The sequence below is a fragment of the Bufo gargarizans genome, chromosome 1 (genome assembly GCF_014858855.1).
Source record: "Bufo gargarizans isolate SCDJY-AF-19 chromosome 1, ASM1485885v1, whole genome shotgun sequence".
NCBI classification, from domain to species: domain Eukaryota; kingdom Metazoa; phylum Chordata; class Amphibia; order Anura; family Bufonidae; genus Bufo; species Bufo gargarizans.
The window spans coordinates 490,097,181-490,122,222 of record NC_058080.1 but is presented as its reverse complement, the minus strand read 5'-3'; the positions used below and the strand labels follow the sequence as shown (position 1 = coordinate 490,122,222).

At 43.2% G+C, this 25,042-nt stretch overlaps 1 protein-coding gene across 1 annotated transcript in view; it reads right to left on the bottom strand.

The window, feature by feature from the left end:
* The window catches only part of PRUNE2 (prune homolog 2 with BCH domain), a 284,676-nt gene that overhangs the window by 64,727 nt on the left and 194,907 nt on the right, over positions 1 to 25,042 (bottom strand). The window contains exon 5 of the mRNA XM_044273863.1: positions 6,293 to 6,395. Within this exon, the coding sequence (XP_044129798.1) occupies positions 6,293 to 6,395 (103 nt within the window). The remainder of the gene's footprint in view (positions 1 to 6,292; positions 6,396 to 25,042) is intronic.

Sequence of the window (25,042 nt, the reverse complement as noted above, 5' to 3'; positions counted from 1 at the left end):
ATTAACTTGCCTCACAAAAAATGTAATGTAGAGCAATTCAAAATCATATGTACCCCAAAATAGTACCAATAATACTGTCACCTTATCCCCATATCCAAAATTGGGTCACTTTTTGGGAGTTTCTACTGTACGGGTGCATCGGAGGCGGGGGGCTTCAAATGGTACATGCCATCTAAAAACCAGTTCAGCAAAATCTGCCTTCCAAAAATTATATGGCACTCCTTTTTTTCTGTGCCATGCCGCATGTGGGGTGTTTATGTAAACCGCAGAATCAGAGTAATAAATATTAAGTTTTGTTTGGCTGTCAAACGTCGTGTTAAAGAAAAAAATTAATTAAAATCTGCCAAAAAAGTGAAATTTAGAAATGTAATCTCCATTTTCCTTTAATTCTTGTGGAACACCTAAAGGGATAACAAAGTTTCTAAAATCAGTTTTGAGTAATTTGAGGGGTGTAGATTCTACAATGGGGTCATTTATGGAGGGGTTTCCACTATGTAAGCCCCACAAAATGACTTCCGAACTGAACTGGTCCTTAAAAAAGTTGACTTTGGAAATTTTCTTAAAAATTTCAATAATTGCTTCTAAAATTATAAACGTTCTAGCGTCCCAATTTTTTTTTTATTACATTACCAAAATGATGCCCACATAAAGTAGATACAGTCAGGTCCATAAATATTGGGAAATGGACACAATTCTAACATTTTTGGCTCTATACACCACCACAATGGATTTGAAATGAAACTAACAAGATGTGTCTGTGAAGGTTCTCATTTATCCAGGTCATGGTATATATCTGTAAAGAATAAATCAAGGCAACTGGACGTACTGTAGATTTCTTGAAAACGTTTCACTCGTTCTTCCAACAAGCTTTCTCAATTCTGAGTGACTACAAAAATTCTGGGAATAAATATGTAACTGAATCAACATCTGGTAATTATACCCAGCATTGGGTCAAAGGTGTTGATTCCATTATCCTATGGAAGTATTCAAGAAAAAATTGGACAAGCTTTTAACCACAGCAATTAATATAAATATAATCACAAAGAGAGAATTCCAGTTTTTGGAGGTTTGTCATCCCATCATTCCCATCTTTTACATGCTCCCCAAGGTCCATAAGAGTCTTAAAAACCCTCCTGGCCATCCGATTGTGGCTGGAATTGGTGGCCTTTGTGAACAGGCCTGTATTTACTTAGATTTTTTTCTTCAACCTTATGTTTTAGGTTTAAAGTCGTATGTTCGCGATTCCATGCATTTGATTGGAAATTTACATGATGTTATTCTATCACCAAATATTTTGTTGGGTACATGTGATGTTGAATCATTGTACTCCAACATAGCACATACGGATGGTATTGCTGCTACAAAATATTTTTGGTCTAAATCATCGATAGGTGATCCAGCTCACCATACTTTTCTGGTAAGTCTGTTGGAATTAATACTCAACCACAATTATTTCCAATTACCCCAACTCCCCGGTCGAAGGCGCATCACAGTGAAACATGTCGGGTGGGGTAGTGACAATCTATAATTTTTAGACAGGTTGCAGTATAGGGCAAGATCCACAACCAACAGGGTCCCAATCATTGTCCAGCTCAATACATTTTGTGCAAATGTTCGGAGGCAAACTGCCTGATCTCCCAGCGTGTGAGATATGTGAATGAATGATGGATGTCTGTCGCATAGGGATATAGGAATACATCTCATCTATTTACAATAGAAACTCTTATATTTAGGACCTATAGGGACACCAAACAATTCACCATTGAAAACACACTTGCTAACCTGTGGTGATACATGGCCACACAGTATCCATGAGGTAAGCCACCTCTTAAATAGAATGTAGAGCTAGCGACAGCGGCCCAAAAGACATAAACGCACCAACTTAGCCCATAACTGTAACCTGATATTTTTAAATTGCAACCTGATATTTTTAAATTACCTTGTAGTATTGGTTTCTCTGAGTATTTTTCGTTTTAAAAGTAAATAATAAAGGTTAAAGTTTTAACATATAGATAGGACCCCTAAAAGAAGTTTTTGGTCAGGTGACCGTGGTTTGATTTTTGTTACAATCTCCTGAGGGCCCTATAGGGACATAAATAACATATCAGTAGAGGGGATACCCCAAAAAAACTATCTCACAAGTATATTATTTGGCCAGGGACTCGAATCGCTTTGACTTATTTCAGCCACGGCCTCGGATCAGCGATAACAAAGTACATAACAACCAATGGACTGATCTATATAAAATCTTGGTCACACATTGGTTCTTACTTACCTCGGATAAGAGACTAACCTGATACATTGATGCTAAACCGAAAATTGTTGACGGCCGGGCATCCAACTTGAATGACAAATTGGTGCGTAGTCACATTCAGCATCTGACTGTATCACTGTTGATTAATCTACTATTTTATATATTGAATTAAGCATCTATACATTCTTCATATCTTTTGCACTAATTATCATAAATCATGTAACTCATTATTTGTTTAATAAATAATATAATTGATATATGGTAATTAATCATAATTATAATAATTTATTCAAGCTACTTTTATTATCACAGGTGTCGTTCTGTTTTGATATTTCAGTTATGTATCATGTGATGTTATTTATTAGTTTTTCATATTAAATATATATATATATATGCGCATATATATGTGGTGAACCTATTTAAAGTATGTCTTTGATCTGTATTATTACCATTTTCTATATCATGTGATCTTTTTCATGATTTATTTATATATACTTTTTTTGTGTTTTGGATGGTGCTGCCCGGTGCATTTGCATTTATTTATGTATTTTTATTACTTTATACAAAATATAATTTCATTTGACTTGCTGTTTCCATTACTCTTGTCTGTCATGCATGAGGACAAGCATAGTTTGTTTCCGGCATCCATTCATTTCTATGGGTATGATGTGTTTCCGGTCTTTGGAACGCATCGCTTACTCACTTCCGGCAATGCGCCATCTTGCGCATGCCCATTTCCCATCAGAGATGCCGGGATACACTTTGCGGTGCCATTATTATGTGGCATGGGTTAAGCACCACAATTAATTCTTCTCCTTGCTTCCGGCACGTTTATTCTCTATACTCATTTGCAATTAATTGTGTATGTATATATACCTTGCACATTTACTCAAGCCCATGGACCCCTGAGGAAGGCAGTTTGACCTGGTGATACACATGGGGCGTATTCCCCTACACACCTTGCCCACTGATTATTACACCATGATAAGTATTTGCGATTTTTGATGGCTTATTTATTATTTATTATGTCACATTCATGCATTTTTGCATAATTCTGGCAGTACTTGTATGTTTCCATATAAAAACTGGTGTGTGTAGGGTTGTGTGTTGGATACATATTCAGTCCACATATATTGTTTCAATAGTATACAATGTTTTTATCTCTTGAGTTTTTGTGCTTTCTAATAAATTTCATATTTTTATAATAAGAGGTACAGCCTTGAATGTGGCATTCCTTTCCTTTTTCTCCCCTATCTATCTAAAGAACCAGGGTTAGAGATATATAGTAGGTAGCTGTATAAATTGATTAGCTGCAGTTATTTAAACCTCCTGACTCACACCGCCTGTCTATACAGTGTGTGCTGACTCTCCAGTGTAGTTCTATGGAATTTAGCTTCACACTAGTCTCCCTGCCTTCTTCATTTTAGAGCTTATAGGGGAGAGCGATGACAGGTAGGCTCAAGCTGCGTCCCATAGAAAAATATGGAGACCTTGCAGTGTGAGGGGACAGCAGTTGTGACATTTATCTATTATAGCTGCCCTCAGAGGACTCAGAAGAATGCTGTGTGGTGCCCCTCTGTCTCTGTAAAGCCAAGCATGATAAAAAATCTAGGATTTATTATGAAAACCATATCTGAGGAAAGAACGAATCAAGATGGCTGCCAACCCACAAATTACACATCAATTAAAGCAGGTATACACAAGGCACACACAAGGGGTTCTATGTTATTCTTTAATAATGTCCTATACAGCATTATATAGGCAAATAAAAAATATTCCTACAGTGCATCTTTAAAGAAGATCTGTCTCCAATCCCAAAAAGTGATATATTTATATATTTTAGTTGGCCATGCTTCCCTGAGTATTTAGACCAGAGTAAAACTCTGCCACAGATAAGAGGGCTCTTCTCTACCATAGTGTCTCACTATGCTGCAAAGAAGGTTCTTCTCCTGTGTCGGTGTCTCATTCCGGTATGAAAAAACCTTAAAGTGGAGAGAACCATCCCTAGAAAAGAGGAGAAGTGACTAGCCACACCTCTGTGGCTAGTCACTGAAAGGGGTTGTCCGGGTTCAGAGCTGAACCCGGACATACCCCCATTTTCACCCAAGCAGGAGCTGTGATATGAGCATTGGAGCATTTCAGGGCATTTTTGTTTATATTTTCACACAGCGGTATATTCGGTGACATCATCGGCTCTGATGGGCCAGCTTTAGCGCTGCCCTAGCCGTTTTACAAGCTAGGGCAGTGCTAAAGCTGGTCCCTTAGTGCTGGTGATGTTACCTCACTGGATCTCCCAAAAATGTATTTGCCCTGCGCGATTCAGCGCAAGGCAAAGAAGAGCATCGCAGCAAGAAATGCTCCCATGCTCATATTATAGGGGCTACCTGGGTAAAAATGTGGGTGTGTCAAGGTTCAGCTCTGAACCGGGACAACCCCTTTAAGACTGACATGTGTGGTGCCAGAAAATCTTGGGGGACATTACTGCAGAACGAGGGGGATGCATATTCATAGGTGTAAGCATGCCATGCTCAGGGAAGCAAGGACAACTAGAATATATAATTATCTCACTTATTTGGATTGTGACAGGTCATCTTTAACACTGAGGTCTTGTAGGACTGGTTTCAACTCTTTTTAAGCCATGACAATGTAACGTCTAAGGGAAAGGGTAACAAACATTCTATTTAACCTCCTCAGGACCGCCGCACGCAGGGATGCGTCTTTGCGGCGGCCCTGTAATTCCTCCTGGACGCGCCGGCGTGTCATCTCGCGAGACGCGAGATTTCGGTCAGAGCCGGCCCGCACATGAGCCCCTAAAATGCCAAGGCAGTATAACTATCCCCCAAGTGACCCCATTTTGGAAAGAAGACACCCCAAGGTATTTCGTGATGGGCATGGCGAGTTCATGGAAGTTTTCATTTTTTGTCACAAGTTAGTGGAATATGAGACTTTGTAAGAAAATAAAATAAAAAATAAAAAAAATTTCCACTAACTTGTGACAAAAAATAAAAAGTTCTATGAACTCACTATGCCCATCAGTGAATACCTTAGGGTGTCTACTTTCCAAAATGTCATTTGTGGGGTTTTTCTACTGTCTGGGCATTGTAGAACCTCAGGAAACATGACAGGTGCTCAGAAAGTCAGAGCTGCTTCAAAAAGCGGAAATTCACATTTTTGTACTATAGTTTGTAAACGCTATAACTTTTACCCAAACCATTTTTTTTTTCTACCCAAACATTTTTTTTTAGCAAAGACATGTAGAACAATAAATTTAGAGAAAAATGTATATATGGATGTCGGTTTTTTAAAAAAAATTTACAACTGAAATTGAAAAATGTCATGTAATTTCGATTAATAACAAAAAAAGTAAAAATGTCAGCAGCAATGAAATACCACCAAATGAAAGCTCTATTAGTGAGAAGAAAAGGAGGTAAAATTCATTTGGGTGGTAAGTTGCATAATCGAGCAATAAACGGTGAAAGTAGTATAGTGCAGAATTGTAAAAAGTGGTCTGGTCATTAAGGGTGTTTAAGCTAGGGGAGCTGAGGTGGTTAATAACACAATGTGCTTGTCAGATTTTTTATAATTAAAAATTATAAAAAAAAGTCTTAAAAGAATCCCTTTGTGGTAGAAGATGCCTTCCTCTGTGTTCTGACCTATAAAATAGTGGCTGCAATTTTGAGATTTGTGTGAGATGAATCCCAAAGAATTCTGATTTGGAAATTTAGAAATGATTGGCTCATCTGGGTCATTCTAAGACATTAAAATGTGTGTGTTATTCAGAACATCTTTGTTCAGATATTTTATGTGTATGAAGCTCTATAACAGCTGTTTTTATCTTGTTTTTCCAGAAAACTATCTAAATGCATTATTTTTCATATTACCCACACCTATCCTTTTTGTCTTCTACCATTTTGCAAAAAATTATGCATTCTTTGTTTAAATAAACTGAAACCGTATGTTTTCATAAGCATTGCGCCAAAATGTTACTGTTGACTTGTCACAATAAGGAATGTGACCGTGTTTATGGGAAGTACTCACAGGAAAAGATTTTCCATGACATAATTGTAGTCAGCGCGGCTACTGTCAGGCAGAAAACAGGCAGCAAACACAATAATGGCGTTCACACCCTCGCCATAGTAACCTGCAGAGAAAACACAGCTCTGTTACAAAAGACAATAGTCATAAGCATTTTGGAGAACATCACCTAGGCTGAGTCACGGCAGTGCAATAACGTATGATAAGATGTAAAAAAAAAAAACATTTCATGATATATCGTACACAGGCAGTGCTATTATGTATATGGAACATGTGTACACTAGTGATGGACGAACATCGGCCAGGACAGTTGGCAAACACGATCAGGGGACATTTTTATACGTCTTAAAGGGAAATTCTCTGAAATGTGCCCTGTCAGAGCCAAGAGATTATTTTTTTAGACAATACCCCCCCCCCCCCCCCCCGTGTCCCAATATGTGCTCTGGAACAAGAAATAACTAGCTGCTACACCACCTCCACTACCAAGGACGCCCTACAGGTGGTAAACCGGTCATCCCGAGTATTATCTAATCTCGAAATGCAGGTTCTTTGTAAGGGCCTCTCCTTTGTGCCCATCCAAAGATTCAACTTTTTGGATGGGTAAAAGATTTACACCTTTTCGCACGCAAGCTTAAATGGCGAAAACATTTTATGCATAATGATCGCGTAAATGCCAGATACTGGGGATCGAGGAGGAAGACCTCCCAGATTTCAGAATTCTAGCAGACCTTTATGCTGAAAGTCAGCGAGATGAGGGAGATGACCCCTTTACCACCTTACTACTCCCCTCTAGGAAACTTCCACCCATTGGTGACAACACACCAGTTGATACATTTGTGTCTATTGTCACCAATAAGCTTTGTTCTTTGGAATCATGCATATGTGGGTCAGACAATCTCAAATCTTTAGAAAGAGAGGTATTAAGGGGACTTCAGCAGGACAGTGACATTGTTATAAAACCATCTGATAAAGGCAGTAACACTGTGATCCTAGGACATGATCAATATCAAAATATGTGTTCATGGATCCTAAATGATAAACACAGGTATAGGAAGCTACCGTCAGATCGTACATTAGTGTTCAAATATGTACTGTCGCTGATCCTGCATAAGGCTCTTGATGCAAAATTTATCAATAAGTCTGAGCTACTGTTCCTCCTTCCAGAATTCCAGATTCTGGCCGCCTTCTACAGCTTGCCAAAATTGCATAAGGGGGTGACCTCCTTAAAGGGTAGGCCGATGACAAAGTCCATAATGAAGTGAGGCACAGCTTATCATAAAATTGGGATATTCTGCTATCAGGCCCTGATTTAGGCAGCGTATTTCCTGCACAACCAGCTATATTATATCACCATAGCCAAAATCTGAGAGACAGCTTGGTTCATAACTTTTATCATGGCGTGCAGCCATCCTAGCGCCGATACTTCCACCAGAGTATCATAGTTACTTTCAGGCAGGGATATTATGCAAGCAAGGTCTCCTGTGTATGGCTCCTGACTAAGTGCTAACAATAAGAGCACAGAAACACATTGAGCCACGTGTATTTGATCTTATCCTAAAACCTAGGATAGATCCACTGTACTGGCCATAGTAGATGCCAGACTTTAAACAACATTGAGACTTATAGTTGCAAATCCTAGGGAGGTTACTAGTTAGCCAGTGTACTACAGGCCCCAAAAATTATGCATTCAGCGTACATAAAAGAACAAGTAAGTATGTGGCTGGAGGTCTATTAGACGACCAATGGATATAAATTTTACTGAAGGCCAGTACAAATACAGGTCAAATACATATGTTTAAAAAAAACTAAAAATATAAAATTGGATTAAAAACATGGCTAACAAAATCTCTTGAAAAAAAAACTAATGATAATAGTTGAAACAAGTGGTCGTCACAGGTGTTGAATTCCTCCGAGGCCCAAAACATTAGGCATTCAAAAGACAGAAAAGGCCTCTTATGCCGCTGTATTTACCTAAGACAAATACCATGGTTCCGATTTTGAGTTGTCGCGGAGAAAGCCAGGATTCGATTTCTGGATAAAGGACACGGATCAGTCCCTTTTCTGTGTGACTCCGTTCGCCCAGGCAAACGAAGTGCAGAACAGTGTGACACCGTGCCCTGCACATGTGGTATGCTGGAGGGACACTGCGAATTGTCCCTGCAGTGAAGGCTGAGGACACGGTGGAGGATGAGGAGAGGCGGGCATTGTCGCAGGACCAACAGCGTGAGAACATGGAGGCGTAAGTGGCGTCACCTGGCCATGTTCCTGGTGTGGCTGTGCAGGAACCACCTTCACCCAGTAGGCCTTAAAGGACATGTATTGTCCCTGACCGTAGTTACAGCTCCACACGTCTGCACTGCTGTGCACTTTGGCAGACACCGACAGGCTCAAGGACTGGCCCACCTTCAGTTCGACATATGTGTGCAGGGCTGGTACTGCCTTTTTGGCAAAGAAATGATGGCTTTGGGACTCTCCACCTCAGCTCAAGCCGTCAGTTCTCTGAAAGGTGCAGAGTCCACCACTTGGAAAGGGTGGGACTGAAGCACCAGCAACTTGGCCAGGAGCACATTCAGCTTCTGCGCCGTTAGATGAGTGCACGCATATTGTTATCTCTTGGCAATCGCTTCGGTGATCGATTGCTGACGGAATAACTGACGAGGAGTAGGAGGAGTAGGAGCATCAGGACCAGCAGATGATGGGAAGGGCAGACAGCTCCCTTCGGCTGAGGTGGTGGAGCCTTGACTGCCTGAAAATGGGTGCATGCCACTGGGTGATGCAGCGGTGGCTGCGGCAGGCTGGACCACCACATAGGAGCCACGGTTCTCCAAGGCTACTTTATGGTGACGCTGCATATGCTGACGCAGGGCCGTGGTGCCGATATTGGCACCCTGGTCACGCTTCACCTTCTGCCCACAGATTCTACAAATGGCCATGTTCACCTCCTCCGTCTGCTTAACAAAAAACTGCCACATCACAGAGTAGGTGATTTTATTTTTTTAAAGTAAATTAACAACTCTTTTGTTGCCAAATACAGTATAGCAATATAAGATAGAAGACCTATGTGGTCCATATCTCTTAATGCAGACAGTTATATAAACAACAAAAATACAGCAACTGTGTAAACAATTTCTCTAAATCAGCCAGTGCATTGTCATATATTCCCTATTCTTTCAGATAATTTATTGAAGTAAACCGACTGAGCCACGTTTCCTCGAGCTGCTGATATAGCTTGTCGCAGACTGGAGGTTGAGTACGTGGTTTGTGCTGCCCCACACCATAGGCCCCAAACTCTATCAAACTTTTACGGTTTATTGCGATGCTTGTATACTAGTACTATATATGGTAGAATCTGATTTATCTGCATTTTCCACATGGTCAAGTTCGGTGTATTAGGGCTGTACCATCTCAAAACAATACATTTGCGTTCCATAAACAGGGATTCCCTCAGGAAGGTTGTCATGTAATGATCCCATTTGTCTTCATTCAGTACCCTTAAACAGGCAGACTTCAGGTATACAAGGCATTTGAACCAGAAGTAGATGGGAAAGAAAGTCAGTCACATCCCTTCAAAATATGGCTATTGGATTGCAGCTCCATATCAGATGCCAAAAGTCCGCCTCCAATTCCCCGCACTGCAGACATGCTGTGGATGACACTCTGCCCATTCTATACATCATAGTTGGTGATAAATATGTCTGATGCATGATGTTTAATTGGATCATTTTATTACTGATTGAGGGAGATACCTGTAAATGTGATTCTAATGAATCTGTTATGGATTCATCAGTTAGGGTGGTAATTTTTCTTTTCCATTTGTAAATTACTGGAAGAGTGTTTGCACTAATCTTTCATGCACCAAATGCGAATAAATTGCCGATACTAATCCTCTGGGGCCCTGGGTTTTGACAACTCCTATGAGTGGATATTTGGATACTCTGGAATGAGTATGTGGTATATTATACTTTTGTGCCAAAGCCTCGAAATTCATTATAATCCCTTGTTCATAGAAATCCCCAAGGGTATTAGCTCCTGCCAATTTCCATTTGTCTGCTCCTATCACCACCTGCATATTTGGTAAGGACTGATCAAATATATAAAGCTGAGTGTATGTGTGTGTGTGTGTGTATGTCCGATAAAAGAATCTGCACCATCGCATTTACAATCACGAAATTTGGCACACAGGTACATCAGGTGTCCGGGAAGGTTTTAGACCAGGTCACAGCTCTCTAGGACGTACCATTCCTAAGATACAGTTGCAAGAAAAAGTATGTGAACCCTTTTGAATGATATGGATGTCTGCACAAATTGGTCATAAAATGTGATCTGATCTTCATCTAAGTCACAACAATAGACAATCACAGTCTGCTTAAACTTTTGAACACACCATGTAAACATTCACAGTGCAGGTGGAAAAAGTATGTGAACCCTTGGATTTAATAACTGGTTGAACCTCCTTTGGCAGAAATAACTTCAACCAAATGTTTCCTGTAGTTGCAGATCAGACATGCACAACGGTCAGGAGTAATTCTTGACCATTCCTCTTTACAGAACTGTTTTAGTTCAGCAATATTCTTGGGATGTCTGGTGTGAATCGCTTTCTTGAGGTCATGCCACAGCATCACAATCGGGTTGAGGTCAGGACTCTGACTGGGCCTCTCCAGAAGGCGTATTTTCTTCTGTTTAAGCCATTCTGTTGTTGATTTACTTCTATGCTTTGGGTCGTTGTCCTGTTGCAACACCCATCTTCTGTTGAGCTTCAGATGGTGGACAGATGGCCTCAGGTTCTCCTGCAAAATGGCTTGATGATAGCAATCCGTCCAGGCCCTGATGCAGCAAAGCAGCCCCAAACCATGATGCCCCCACCACCATACTTCACAGTTGGGATGAGGTTTTGATGTTGGTGTGCTGTACCTCTTTTTCGCCACACATAGTGTTGTGTGTTTCTTCCAAACATCTGTCCACAGAATACTTTGCCAGTACTGCTGTGGAACATCCAGGTGCTTATGTGCAAACTGTAAATGTGCAGCAATGTTTTTTTTGGGGACAGCACTGGCTTCTTCTGTAGTATCCTCCCATGAAATCCATTCTTGTTTAGTGTTTTACGTATTGTAGATTCGCTAACAGGAATGTTAGCATATGCCAGAGACTTTTGTAAGTCTTTAGCCGACAATCTAGGATTCCTCTTTACCTCAATGAGCACTCTGCGCTGTGCTCTTGCAGTCATCTTTACAGGACGGCCACTCCTAGGGAGGGTAGCAGCAGTGCTGAACTTTCTCCATTTATAGACAATTTGTCTTACCATGGACTGATAAACAGCAAATTTAGGTGACCCCTCTAATACCGACCATAGGGTATCGCAGTTTAGGTAGGTTTTTAAGAAGTACTCAGAGGTCGGTATGTCCACTGTTGTGAACCAGGTGCTAATGATTCGCATCTGACCGGCTAAGTAGTATGTGAAATAGTCCGGTAGGGCCATTCATCTCTCTATTTTTGGGCTTTTCAGTGTATCCAGGCTGAGTTTAGTTTGGGATCTGCCCCATATAAAAACTCTAGTCGTGGCATCCAGTTCTTTAAACATTGATTTGGGTATATGCGTTTCTGCATGCTGGACAGCATACAGAACCTTTGGAAGTATGATCATTTTAACTAAGTTAATATTTCCTGCCTCTGAGATAGGTAAGGATCGCCAGCTTTTAAATTTGTTCCTTATGTGTTCAATTAGTGGGCAGATATTAAATGATAGCGCCTGGAAGTGCTGTTTAGTAATCATGCCTCCTAGATATTTAAATGAGTCCACTACTTTTAGATGAGCTACATGAGACGAGCCATTCCAATCGGTCCAGCCCAGTGGCATGTACACCAATTCTCAATCCTGAATAATCCCCAAATTCGTCTATCAAAGACACTGTACTACTGAGTGACGAATCAGGTGAGGACAAATACAAGATTCTTTTTTTTTTAACCGGCCTACTAGGTATAGCAGTGGTACTATACACCCAAAAATTGGTTAATTTCACACGTACAAAAAAAAGATTTGTGAGGTGGAGTTCCATATGGAGTAGGAGTTTGAGGAGGCGGTGGACGTAGCGGAGTAGGTGGAAGCGGCGGTGGAGGAGGACGAGATAGCCAACAAAGGTTTTTGGTTTTAATTTAATTTAGTAAAATTAAGGTACACTCCAAAAGAGTGTGAAATATCCAAAATACAACTATGAGCAATTGCGCTGCAGTATAACAATGGCTGCTTAGTGCCGGTATACATGTCTAGTCTGCACAAGGTACAGACAAGTCCTGAGGGATCCATGCCTGATTCATTTTAATAAACGTGAGCTTGTCCATATTGGCTGTGGACAGGCCAGTGCGCTTGTCTGTGTTGACACCCCCTGCCGTGCTAAACACATGTTCAGATAATACACTGGCTGCAAGGCAGGCCAGCACCTCCAAGGCGTAAAGGGCAAGCTCAGGCCATGTGCCCAATTTGGAGACCAAGAAGTTGAAGGGGGCAGACCCGTCATTCAGTATGTGTAGGCGTGTGCACACATACTGCTCCACCATGTTGGTGAAATGCTGCCTCCTGCCAAGACGTTCCATATCAGCTGGTGGTGCTGGTTGTTGTGGCGTGCTGACAAAGCTTTTCCACATTTCGGCCATGCTAACCCTGCCTTCTGAGGTGCTGGAGGTGCCCCAGCTGCGTTGGCGACCTCTTCCGCGTCCTCTGCCTTCGCCTTGTGCTTCCACTGTGCCCCTGCTGTCAGGTGGGTATGCCACCAGAGGTGCGTCTACCAGCGTGCGCTTGTACTTGCGCATCTTACAATCACGTTCCAGTGATGGAATTAAGGGCAGTATGTTGTCCTTGTAACGGGGATCCAGCAGCACGGCCACCCAGTAATCAGCACAAGTTAGAATGTGGGCAACTCGGCGGTCGTTGCGGAGACACTGCAGCATGTCCTCTGTGGGAGGTGTATCGTCTGTGTCCTCTGTATCCCCCCCATACTCGCACCAGTGATGGCCATGACCTGGTCTGGGTGCCACCCTGCTGTGAACATGGTTCCTCATCCTCCACCTTCTCCTCCTCAATCTCCCCCTCGTCATCCTCCTGAACTGTGCCCTGGCTGGACAATTGTGTACCTTGGGTTTGTGGGTGCAGGAATCCACCCTCGGAGCCACTGGCCGACTGGAATGACTGGCCGGAAACTCTACGAAATGATCCCTCTTCCTTCTCCTCCTCATGTGCCACATCCTCTTCTATCATCGCCAGGAGCATTTTTTCAAGGAGGCATAGAAATGGGATAGTAACGCTGAGAACGGCGTTATCGGCACTGGCCATGTTGGTGGAGTACTGGAAACAGTGCAGCAAGGAACACAGGTCTCGCAAGGAGGCCCAGTCATTGGTGGTGAAGTGGTGCTGTTCCACTCACCCGCGTGTGCTGCAGCTGAAACTCCACTATCGCCTGCTGCTGCTCGCACAGTCTGGCCAGCATGTGCAAGGTGGAGTTCCACCTTGTGGGCATGTCACATATGAGGCGGTGAGCGAGAAGGCCGAAGTTACGCTGCAGCGCTGACAGGCGAGCAGCAGCAGGGTGAGAACGGCGAAAGCGCGCACAGACGGCCCGCACTTTATGCAGCAGCTCTGACATATCGGGGTAAGTTTTAAGGAATTTCTGCACCACAGATTCACCACAAATTCAGCACATGCGCCAGGCAAGGGATGTGCATCAAACCGGCTAGTCCCAGAGCTGCTACAAGATTTCGCCTATTATCGCACACCACCAGGCCGGGCTTGAGGATCACTGGCACAAACCACTCATCGGTCTGTTGTTCAAGGGCCGTCCACAGCTCCTGCGCGGTGTGGGGTTTGTCCCCCAAACAGATACGTTTTAAAACTGCCTGCTGTCGTTTACCCCTGGCTGTTCTGAAGTTGGTGGTGAAGGTGTTATGCTGACCGGATGAGGAAGCATGGTAGGAGCAGGAAGCAACAGGAGGCAAACTGAAGCGCCCTGCAATCCTGGTGGTGGAAGGACATGCGCCAAACTGCTATCCGCCTCAGGCCCAGCCGCCACTGCATTTACCCAGTGTGCTGTTATGGAGATATAATGTCCCTGACCGTGCTTACTTGTCCACGTAGTCAGGTGCACCTTGCCACAGATGGCGTTGCACAGTGCACACCTGATTTTGTCCCCTACTTAGTTGTGAAGAGAAGGGATGGCTCGCCTTGAAAAGTAGTGGCGGCTGGGCACGACGTACTGTGGGACAACCTCCACCATAAGGCCTTTAAAACTATCTGTCTCCACCAGACGGGTATTTCAAAGACCAGTAATTTAGAAATTCTGGTGACCCAGGTGTTGGTGTTGCTGGCAGATCCTCTGTTTGCGGGGTGGCAGGTGGCACTGTCACTCCAGAGGTGGATGAAGAGGCCGCGACTGCAGCAGAAGAGGAAGCAGGAGGAGCCAGAGACCTTTCTTGGTTTTTGAGGTGTCTACTCTGCTTGTGCTTTGCACTTAAATGCCTTGTCATGCAGGTTGTGCTCAGGTTGAGAACGTTTATGCCTTGCTTCAGGCTCTGATTGCACTGCGTGCAAACCACTCGTGTCTTGTCGTCAGCACATTATCTGAAGAACTGCCACGCCAAGGAACTCCTTGGAGCTGGCTTTAGTGTGCTCAGTCCCTTGCTGCGGCAGTAGGAGGCATACTGTCTAGAGGATGGCCGCTCCGCTTTTGTATCCTGCTCCCTCTTATGCTGTGCTGGTGGCTCTGTGCGACCACCGCATCTTCCTCCGAACTACATAGGTCACTCGCATGACCTTGATTCCATGTGGGGTCGAGGACCTCATCGTCCTCCACATCATCTTCCACCCAGTCTTCACCCCTGACTTCCATGTCGGTCTGCACACTTTCAAAGGCCCCAGCAGTTGGCACCTGTGTTTCATCATCATCCGAGATGTGCTGCGATGGTCCTCCCATGTACTCATCTTGAAAGATAAGTGGTTGGGCATCGGTGCACTCAATCTTTTCCAGTTCTGGGGCAGGGCTAGGTGGATGGCCCTAGCAAACCCTGTTAACCGAGCCATCAAAAAGCAGAAGAGACTGCTGCATGACTTGGGGCTCAGACTGATTGGCTGATTTGCAAGGAAGTGAGGTGAAAGACTGATGGACATCGGCTGCAGGTGCCAACTGTGGTTTTTCAGCAGGAGACTGGGTGGAAGACAATGTGAAGGAACTGGATTTTTCAAGGAGGCATAGAAGTGGGATAGTAACGCTGAGAACGGTGTTATCGCCTGTACTTCTTCAGGCCTCACCATTCGTAGAGCAGCATTAGGCCCGACCAAATAACGCTGCAGGTTTTGTCACCTACTCGCACCTGAAGAAGGGGTTTCACTTGTGCGTGTAGCTGGCACAGATCAACCACGTCCTCTCCCTGCAACAGGAGCTCCACCAGCAGCACCACGACCTGGGCCATGCCCCTTATTTAACGCTCTCCTCATATTTTTCGAATTTAGGATCTTGCCCTAAAAGGGTGTTTAATTAATAGTAGAATAAAACGACAGTATGTAAAGGGTGTATCTCACATGGTCTGAACCAGTGTAGGCCTGAATTAAATATTTATTTGCACAAAATGGCTGCATTTCAAATCCCTGACTCAAACCCCTGTATGTAGAGGGAGTATCTCACAGGGCCTGAACCAGTGTAGGCCTGAACTAAATATTTATTTGCCCTAAATGGCTGTATTTCAAATGGCTGTATTTCAAATCCCTGAATCAAACCCCCTTTCAGAACAGGAAAATAAAAAAATGTCTTTTTAAAAAAAGTGTGTTTTTCATACCACAGAAAATGATGGGTGTATTTCTAGCTTAAATTGCACACTGACTAATACAGATGTTGTAGATTGCCAAAAAAGTGTTTTTTTGGTAACAGAATATGAAAGCTGTATATATTAAACTTGAATTTAACACTTGCAGATCTTGAAAATACTGTTTTTTGAAAGAAAAAAAAAAAGTGTGTTTTTCAAACCACAGAAAATGATGGGTGCATTTCTAGCTTAACCGCCTCCGGACCGCCTAACGCAGGATCGCGGTCTGGAGGAGGCTGTCTCAGGCAGAGTCGCGCATCGCGGGCCGGCAAAAGTTAGAGGGGTATTACATCATCAGCCTGCCAGCCAATGATCGTGGCTGGCAGGCTGATGATTTTCAAAAAAAGAATCACAAGCCATATAACACCTTATCCTTTTGGTCGGTTGGTTCCAGCAGAGGAGCAGACATCACAGTGAGTACACACAAAACATTACACTTAGCCCCAGATCACCCCCCATCACCCCAATTAACCCCTTGATCGCCCCTGTCAATCACCTAGTGAAAGGGAAAAAAGTTATCAGTGTAAAATGTCACTTTTATTTTTCACTGGTATTGACTTGTTTTAGGATAGTTTAGGCCGTTTGGTTAGGCAGTTAGCGATCGTTTAGCGCCCAGCCCACCGCACCGCAGACACTGATTCGCTGATTAGCGCATCGCTAATCAGCATTTGTACTTTTATAGTATCTGTAAGTGATCAAAACTGATCACAGTCAGATCTATAATAGTATTAGTGTCACCTTAGTTCGCCCTCCACCCAAAACGCAGTGTTTGCCCGATCAGGCCTGATCGGTCGCCCACACGTGCGTTCCCCCACGCCCGCCCCGCCGCAGTGGCAAAAAATATTATTTTTTTTGATTACTGCACAATCACTTTACAAGCGCTGCGGCGATAAAAAAAAAATCTGTTTTGATATTTTTTTATCAATCGCAGCGGCTTCCGGTACTTCGCTAGCCTCCCATTTGTAAGATAGGCTTGCTTTTTTTCTTGGGTAGTCTCAGGGAATACCCCCTAAATTTAGTAGTCCAAATGTCAAACAAGGGGTATTCTTCTAAAGAGGCCTACAGGCTTCTGACCCAGTCGGATGAGGAATGGAAACCCTCATCTAACGAATCCAGCGGGTCAGAATATGAACCTGTAGAAAGCAGTGGCAGTCTGACCCAAAGTTCGGACGAGGAGGTTGAGGTCACTGATACCACCAGGCGTACCCGGCCCCGTGTTGCTACTCCACAGGTTGTGCAGGATCCACTTCAAGGGCAGCAGAGTGGGTCTGGCACTGTCGGATTACGTGGTGAGGCATACACCAGCAGCACAGCCCACCCTGGACCTAGTGCCAGCACTGCCATACAACATGGTGAAGTTGCGAGTACCAGAAGGGCAGTTGAAGCTGGTACGGTGGCACGTGCAATAGTTACCCCATCGCAGCCAGGCCCGTAGAGCCCCTAGAGTCCCTGAGGTGCTGGCAAACCCCGATTGGCAGTCCCCAACTTCAGCCGCACCATTAGTTCCCCCTTTCACCACCCAGTCTGGAGTTCGGGTTGAGACAGCTCAGATCGGTTCGGCACTGGGATTTTTTGAGCTGTTCTTGACTGCGGAGCTCTTGGACATAGTCGTGGCAGAAAAAAAAAACGGTATGCCACTCAATTTATAGCCGCCAACCTGGGAAGCTATTATGCCCAGCCTTTCTGGTGAAAATCCGTCCAAGTTTCCGAATTAAAAAAATTTCTGGGCCTTCTCCTCAACATGGGTCTAACCAAAAAGCATGAATTGCGGTCATACTGGTCCACAAACTCAATTCATCACATGCCCATGTTCTCTGCTGCCATGTCCAGGGCACAATTTGAGGCCATCCTGCGTTTTCTGCACTTTAGCAACAACACCACCTTCCGTCCCAGAGGCCATCCAGCTTTTGACCGGCTCCACAAAATTCGGCCCCTCATAGACCACTTCAACAACAAATTTGCAGATTTGTATACCCCTGAGCAAAACACCTGCGTAGACGAGTCCCTTATACATTTTACCGGGCGCCTTGGCTTAAAACAATACATCCCAAGCAAGCGCGCCCGGTATGGGGTCAAATTGTATAAGCTCTGTGAAAGGGCCATAGGCTATACCCACAAATTTAGGATCTGAGGGTAAGGATCAGACTGGAGCCGGTCGGTTGCCCTGACTACCTGGGGAGCAGTGGGAAGACAGTCTGGGACTTGGTGTCACCCTTATTTGGCAAGGGGTACCATCTTTATGTGGACAATTTCTACACAAGTGTGCCCCTCTTCAGGCATTTGTTCCTAGAACAGATTGGCTGCTGTGGCACCGCGCGACTTAGTCGCTGGGGCTTCCCCCAAACGGCTCGTTACCACCCGTCTTGCACGGGGGGAGAGGGCTGCCTTGTGTAATGAAGAACTGCTCGCGGTGAAATGGAGAGACAAGCGTGACGTTTACATGCTCTCCTCCATTCACGCAGACACGACAATCCAAATTGAACGAGCAACCAGTGTCATTAAAAAGCCCCTCTGTGTCCACGACTATAATTCACTCATGGGAGGGGTGGACTTATGACCAGATGTTGGCTCCTTATTTAGTTTCCCGACGCACCAGACGCTGGTATAATAAGGTGTCTGCATATTTAATTCAATTGGCTGTATATAATAGTTTTGTTCTCTACAGTAAGGCTGGGAGAACAGGATCCTTCCTCAAATTTCAGGAAGAGATCATCGAGAACCTCCTGTATCCAGGAGGTTCCGTGGCCCCAACCACTAGTGTAGTGGTTCCGGAAGTACCACACACAGGTACACTTAGCATAGGGATTGCATCTCACAGGACAGGCACACAGGGCTATTAGGGCCCATTCACACAGAGCTGCTGCAAACCTCTCTTTTCACCTGGGACATAATATACTTGGCCACATCTCTGGGCGATTTGCACTTTGCACATTGTCCCATGGGGAAGGAGAGGTTTGTCCTATAAAGGTAAAAAAATAAAAATCACCAGTAAGCAAAAAAGTTAACATTCTGTTCAAAAAGTTAAGAAAAGTTTATATGTTCTGTTCAAATGTTATTATAAAGTTAATAAATGTATTGCGTTGCGGCCTGGTTTTTACTTTTTTGTTTTGTATTTTTTACCTTCCAGGTGGACCAACCGATCAACTAGCTGCAGCACTGATGTGCATTCTGACAGAAGCATTGCGCTGCTGTCAGATTACACAAAAGTCGGTGTATGCGGCGCTGCAAGACGAGATTTCTCCTCTGCAGTAAAAGATACGTTTGCCGAGGCATATGAGCTGAGGGGGCGGCGGTGTTCATATGCTTTGGCAAACACTTTGTGTGTATATATATATATATATATATATATATAAAAAAAATCCCGGCAATGATTTATTCATCCACATCGATTGATGTGAATGGAGAAATCGGGTTTGCCAGGGCATACGAGCTAAGTGGGTATGGATGTTGGGCGGAGCTCCTAAGTCCTGGCAGACGGCTTTCCCCTCCTTTTTTTTTCGGCAGAGATTTTTTCATCCACATTGATCGATGCGAATGAAGAAATCTGTGCCGTTCATTTTTTCTTTCAGCCCAGAGGCTGAACGGAAAAAAATAAATCTCATTACCTATATGCTCAATATAGGGAGAATAGCAGAAACTCCTAATGCTGGTCATACATGTAATGACTGCGGAGACCCTCAAATGCCAGGGCAGTACAAACACCCCACAAATGACCCCATTTTGGAAAGAAGACACCCCAAGGTATTCGCTGAGGGGCATATTGAGTCCATGAAAGATTGAAATTTTTGTCCCAAGTTAGCGGAAAGGGAGACTTTGTGAGAAAAAAAACACAAAAAACAAATCAATTTCCGCTAACTTGTGCCAAAAAAAATAAATTCGATGAACTCGCCATGCCCCTCATTGAATACCTTGGGGTGTCTTCTTTCCAAAATGGGGTCACATGTGGGGTATTTATACTGCCCTGGCATTTTAGGGGCACTAAAGCGTGAGAAGTCTGGGATCCAAATGTCTAAAAATGCCCTCCTAAAAGGAATTTTGGCCCCTTTGCGCATCTAGTCTGCAAAAAAGTGTCACACATTTGGTATTGCGGTACTCAGGAGAAGTTGGGCAATGTGTTTTGGGGTGTCATTTTACATATACCCATGCTGGGTGAGATAAATATCTTGGTCAAATGCCAACTTTGTATAAAAAAATGGGAAAAGTTGTCTTTTGCCGAGATATTTCTCTCACCCAGCATGGGTATATGTAAAAAGACACCCCAAAACACATTGCTCTACTTCTTCTGAGTACGGCGATACCGCATGTGTGACACTTTTTTGCAGCCTAGGTGGGCAAAGGGGCCCACATTCCAAAGAGCACCTTTAGGATTTCACAGGGCATTTTTTACACATTTTGATTTCAAACTACTTCTCACGCATTAGGGCTCCTAAAATGCCAGGGCAGTATAACTAGAAGACACCCCAAGGTATTCCGTGAGGGGCATGGCGAGTTCCTAGAATTTTTTATTTTTTGTCACAAGTTAGCGGAAATTATGATTTTTTCTTTTTTCTTACAAAGTCTCATATTCCACTAACTTGTGACAAAAAAATAAAACTTCCATGAACTCACTATGCCCATCACGAAATACCTTGGGGTGTCTTCTTTCCAAAATGGGGTCACTTGTGGGTTAGTTATACTGCCTTGGCATTTTAGGGGCCCTAATACGTGAGAAGAAGTTTGAAATCAAAATGTGTAAAAAATGCCCTGTGAAATCCTAAAGGTGATTTTTTGTCACAAGTAAGTGGAATATGAGACTTTGTAAGAAAAAAAATCATAATTTTCCGCTAACTTGTGACAAAAAATAAAAAGTTCTATGAACTCACTATGCCCATCAGCGAATACCTTAGGGTATCTACTTTCCGAAATGGGGTTATTTGTGGGGTTTTTCTACTGTCTGGGCATTGTAGAACCTCAGGAAACATGACAGGTGCTCAGAAAGTCAGAGCTGCTTCAAAAAGTGGAAATTCACATTTCTGTACCATAGTTTGTAAACGCTATAACTTTTTCCCAAACCATTTTTTTTTTATCCAAACTTTTTTTTTATAAAAGACATGTAGAACAATACATTTAGAGAAAAATTTATATATAGATGTCGTTTTTTTGAAAAATTTCTGAAAGTGAAAAATTTCGGTAAATTTCGATTAATAACAAAAAAAGTAAAAATGTCAGCAGCAATGAAATACCACCAAATGAAAGCTCTATTAGTGAGAAGAAAAGGAGGTAAAATTAATTTGGGTGGTAAGTTGCATGACCGAGCAATAAACTGTGAAAGTAGTGTAGTGCAGAATTGTAAAAAGTGGTCTGGTCATTAAGGGTGTTTAAGCTAGGGGAGCTGAGGTGGTTAAATTGCCCACTGACTAATACAGATGTTGTAGATTGCCCAAAAAGTCTTTTTTTAGTTACAGAATATGAAAGCTGTATATATTAAACTTGAATTTAACACTTGCAGATATGGAAAATACAGTTTTTGGAAAAAAAAAACAATTGTGTTTTTCAAACTCCAGAAAATGATGGGTGTATTTCTACCTTAAATTGCACACTAACTAATCCAGATGTTGTAGTTTGCCCAAAAAAAAAAAAATTGATTTGCAATGTCCCAAAAGCTCAGATGCAGTGCTGGTGCACTGAGCTTGCATAAAATGGCCGCCGCCGCCACATTTTTTGGTCAATGGCCTCAGGGCAGGGTAAAACGAATGTGTCCTGCACCCACACAACTATTTCTCTGTAGATCGCTGAGTTAGATTCTGTCCTATTCTCTCCCTGAAATCACAGGTCCAGCAGCATCCTCTCCCTACACTTGTAACAGCAGTGTGACGTGCAGTGCTACGTGACTCCAGCTTATATAGAGCCTGGGTCACATGCTGCTCTGGCTAATCACAGCCATGCCATTAGTAGGCCGTACAGCGTGGGACACAGGCCGGAAGAGGCCTGCATCGCATCGCTGAAAGCAGCAAGGAGGTAAGTAATAAGTATATCTGTTTATTTTTTTTATTTACACTTTGCTAGGGGCCCTATCTGGTACTCATTTGGGCATCTACTGGGGCCCTATCTTATGTACTGGCACACATGGGGGAACTGTGGAGGAGGAGGAGCGGTATGGGTGCCCGTTTTTAAATACTGACACACATGGGGGGCACCATGGAGGGGGAGTACTATTGGGGCCCTATTTATATACTGGCACACATGGTGGCACTATGGAGGGGGAGGAGCACTATGGGGGGCCCTATCTTATTTACTGGCACACATGGGAGCACTATGGAGGGGAGGAGCAATATGGGGGCTCTATCTTATATACTGGCACACATGGGGGCACTATATCGGGAAAAGAACACTATGGGGGTCCTATATTATATACTGGCAGACATGGGGGGCACTATGGAGAATGGGGGAAAAGGAGCACTATTGGGGTCCTTATATAGGGGCATTATACTGGCACACATTATGGGGGCATTTTATACTGGCACATTGTCAGTCACCATAGGGACAAGGGGAGGTGCACTTTTGGTGCACGATATAGGAGTATTTATACTGGCACAAATTATAGGGCACTATGGGGACTTTGGCTCAACTGGGGGCACTAAGAGAGTTTTTTGGGCACACAGTAGGGGGCATTGACACAGAATATGAGGGTACTATGGGGACATTGGCTCTACAGGGGGCACTAAGAGGAGGTATTTTTTATACTGCCACATAACAGGGCACTTTTATGTACTGGCGCACATTATAAGGGGGCATTTTTCTACGGTTACACAAAGAGTTATAAAGAGAATTATTACTACCGGGGGGCATTATGGTAGGCTTTATTACAGTTGAGGGACTATAAGGAACTTGCATACTAGTATGAGCACTATAGGAGCATTATTAATTCTGGGAAACAGTGGGGGCATTATTACTGTAGGGGCACTATTACTACTACGTGTTGTCTGGTAGATAATTATTTCTATTGGTGGGATTTTGGGGAGTACTGTTACTTTGGTGGGCACCCTGGCACAGTATCAGCTTAGCACAATTATTTTTGGGGAACATTAGGTTTACACTATTAGTGTCAGGGACACTGTTTCCTGGGCGCAGTTATTTTTTAGGACACTGTGTGCCAATAATTATTAAAGGGGAACTATCTGTGTGTAAATAGTATATGGAGCACAGCAGGCACAATATTAGAGGGGTGTTGATTAGGTGGCAGGATGATGGAAAACTAGGAAACTAAGATGTCTGTCTGTCAAACCCTGCAGAGAGAAGAGATGACTGAAAAAAATCATCATGGCGGTGTGGTCTGAAAGGAGAAGATGAAGACAGAGAACATCTACATCAAAGAATACGTCACTGGATGGAAGAGTTATGTGGACCTGTATTAGGCTACCTTCACATCTGAGTTATGGATTCTGGCAGGCTCTTCCAGCAGAGAACAGCCTCCGGAATGCTCCAGCACTGCTGGCCCCTTTAACTATAATGGGGTCTGGCAGAGAACCGGACACAATCTGGCAAAAATTCAGAGAATCAGCAGGACACAAACCGCTGCATGCCTGAGTTTGTGTCCGGCCATTCCTTGCATTCTTTGCCGGATCAGGTGTCTGGAGCGTATTGCTGGGGCCAGAGCGTGTGAAAGCAGCCTTAATCTGTATGTTTTGTATTGCCATAAATAATGTTAGGACGGAATTTGTTATGTTTAGAACTTGGCTTGGAGGGGAGGGGGCCCAGGCAGATTCTTTGCACAGGGGCCCTCTGCTGTCTGTGTCCAACCCTGGCAAATGGTCTGATATTCCTCTGGATATATATGTAATGGACTGTAAGTTTAACAATACCAGTTCATTACCAGTCTATCCTAGTTAAGGAGTTGTGACTGCTACTGTGAAAGGAGTTAACCTTAGACCTGGGAAATGTAGTTCTCCAGAGATCGTGCCACTGAAATTCTGTTAAGAATATTTTAAGTTGCGAAGGGGACCCTATATTTGATGGGCTTGCCATGTCAGTAAGTCTATCTAGTGCGGGATCCAACATCATATTCAAGTCTCCCATGCAGATTACTTTAGCATGTGGGTAAGCGACCACAAAGGTGGCTGCTAGATGTATGTTCTGCATGGAACCGGGGGGAGGGTCATAGATGCCTAGTAAAACATACTGTACGTTGTCAATAAGAGCATGAACAAAGACATATCTGCCTTCGGTATCAGTGACCAGATCTTTTGACTCCCATCTTAGTTGTTTGTGAATTATAAGTTTCAAATAGATACATTTAGAGAACTTGAAAAACAACTGCTAAAACAATTGCGTCAACAATGGGAAATCAATTCTCTAAGTCAATATCTCAAAATGGGCATCACACCACAAGGCCTCACTCTATATAAAACACCAGCAAGTGACTTATGTGGAGGAGATTTTGATTCCCAATGGGAGTGCTTTTTTAAGTTACAATCAACAGCGTTAGTACAGCTAGTAATTCAAAGGAGAGAACAATTAGTAAAGGATATAGAACAAAAGCTGAGCCAAATTAGGCAGACCATGGAGACCTTCACAAAAAATGAAGAATACTTCAAATTACAAACTGATTTGTTTAAAAAATTAGATAGTGTAGAGCAAGAAATTATACAGTAAAAAACTATAAAGTTTTCAATTACAGTCAATAAAGCTAACCAACTAAACAATGACATTAAGAAAGGAAAACCAACAAACATACAAGAATCATCTAATTATAGTTTACCTACAACTAATCATTATTAACTATTATCTAGTCCTTTTTTAGGCAAGAGACCACATGGCAAATCTCACAATCAAAAGGGTGCACACAAGACAAAATTCAAAACACATCACAATACTCACAGCACGGTAGCACAGAACAGGGAGAATGCACAAGTGAAAATAGGCACAAACCAG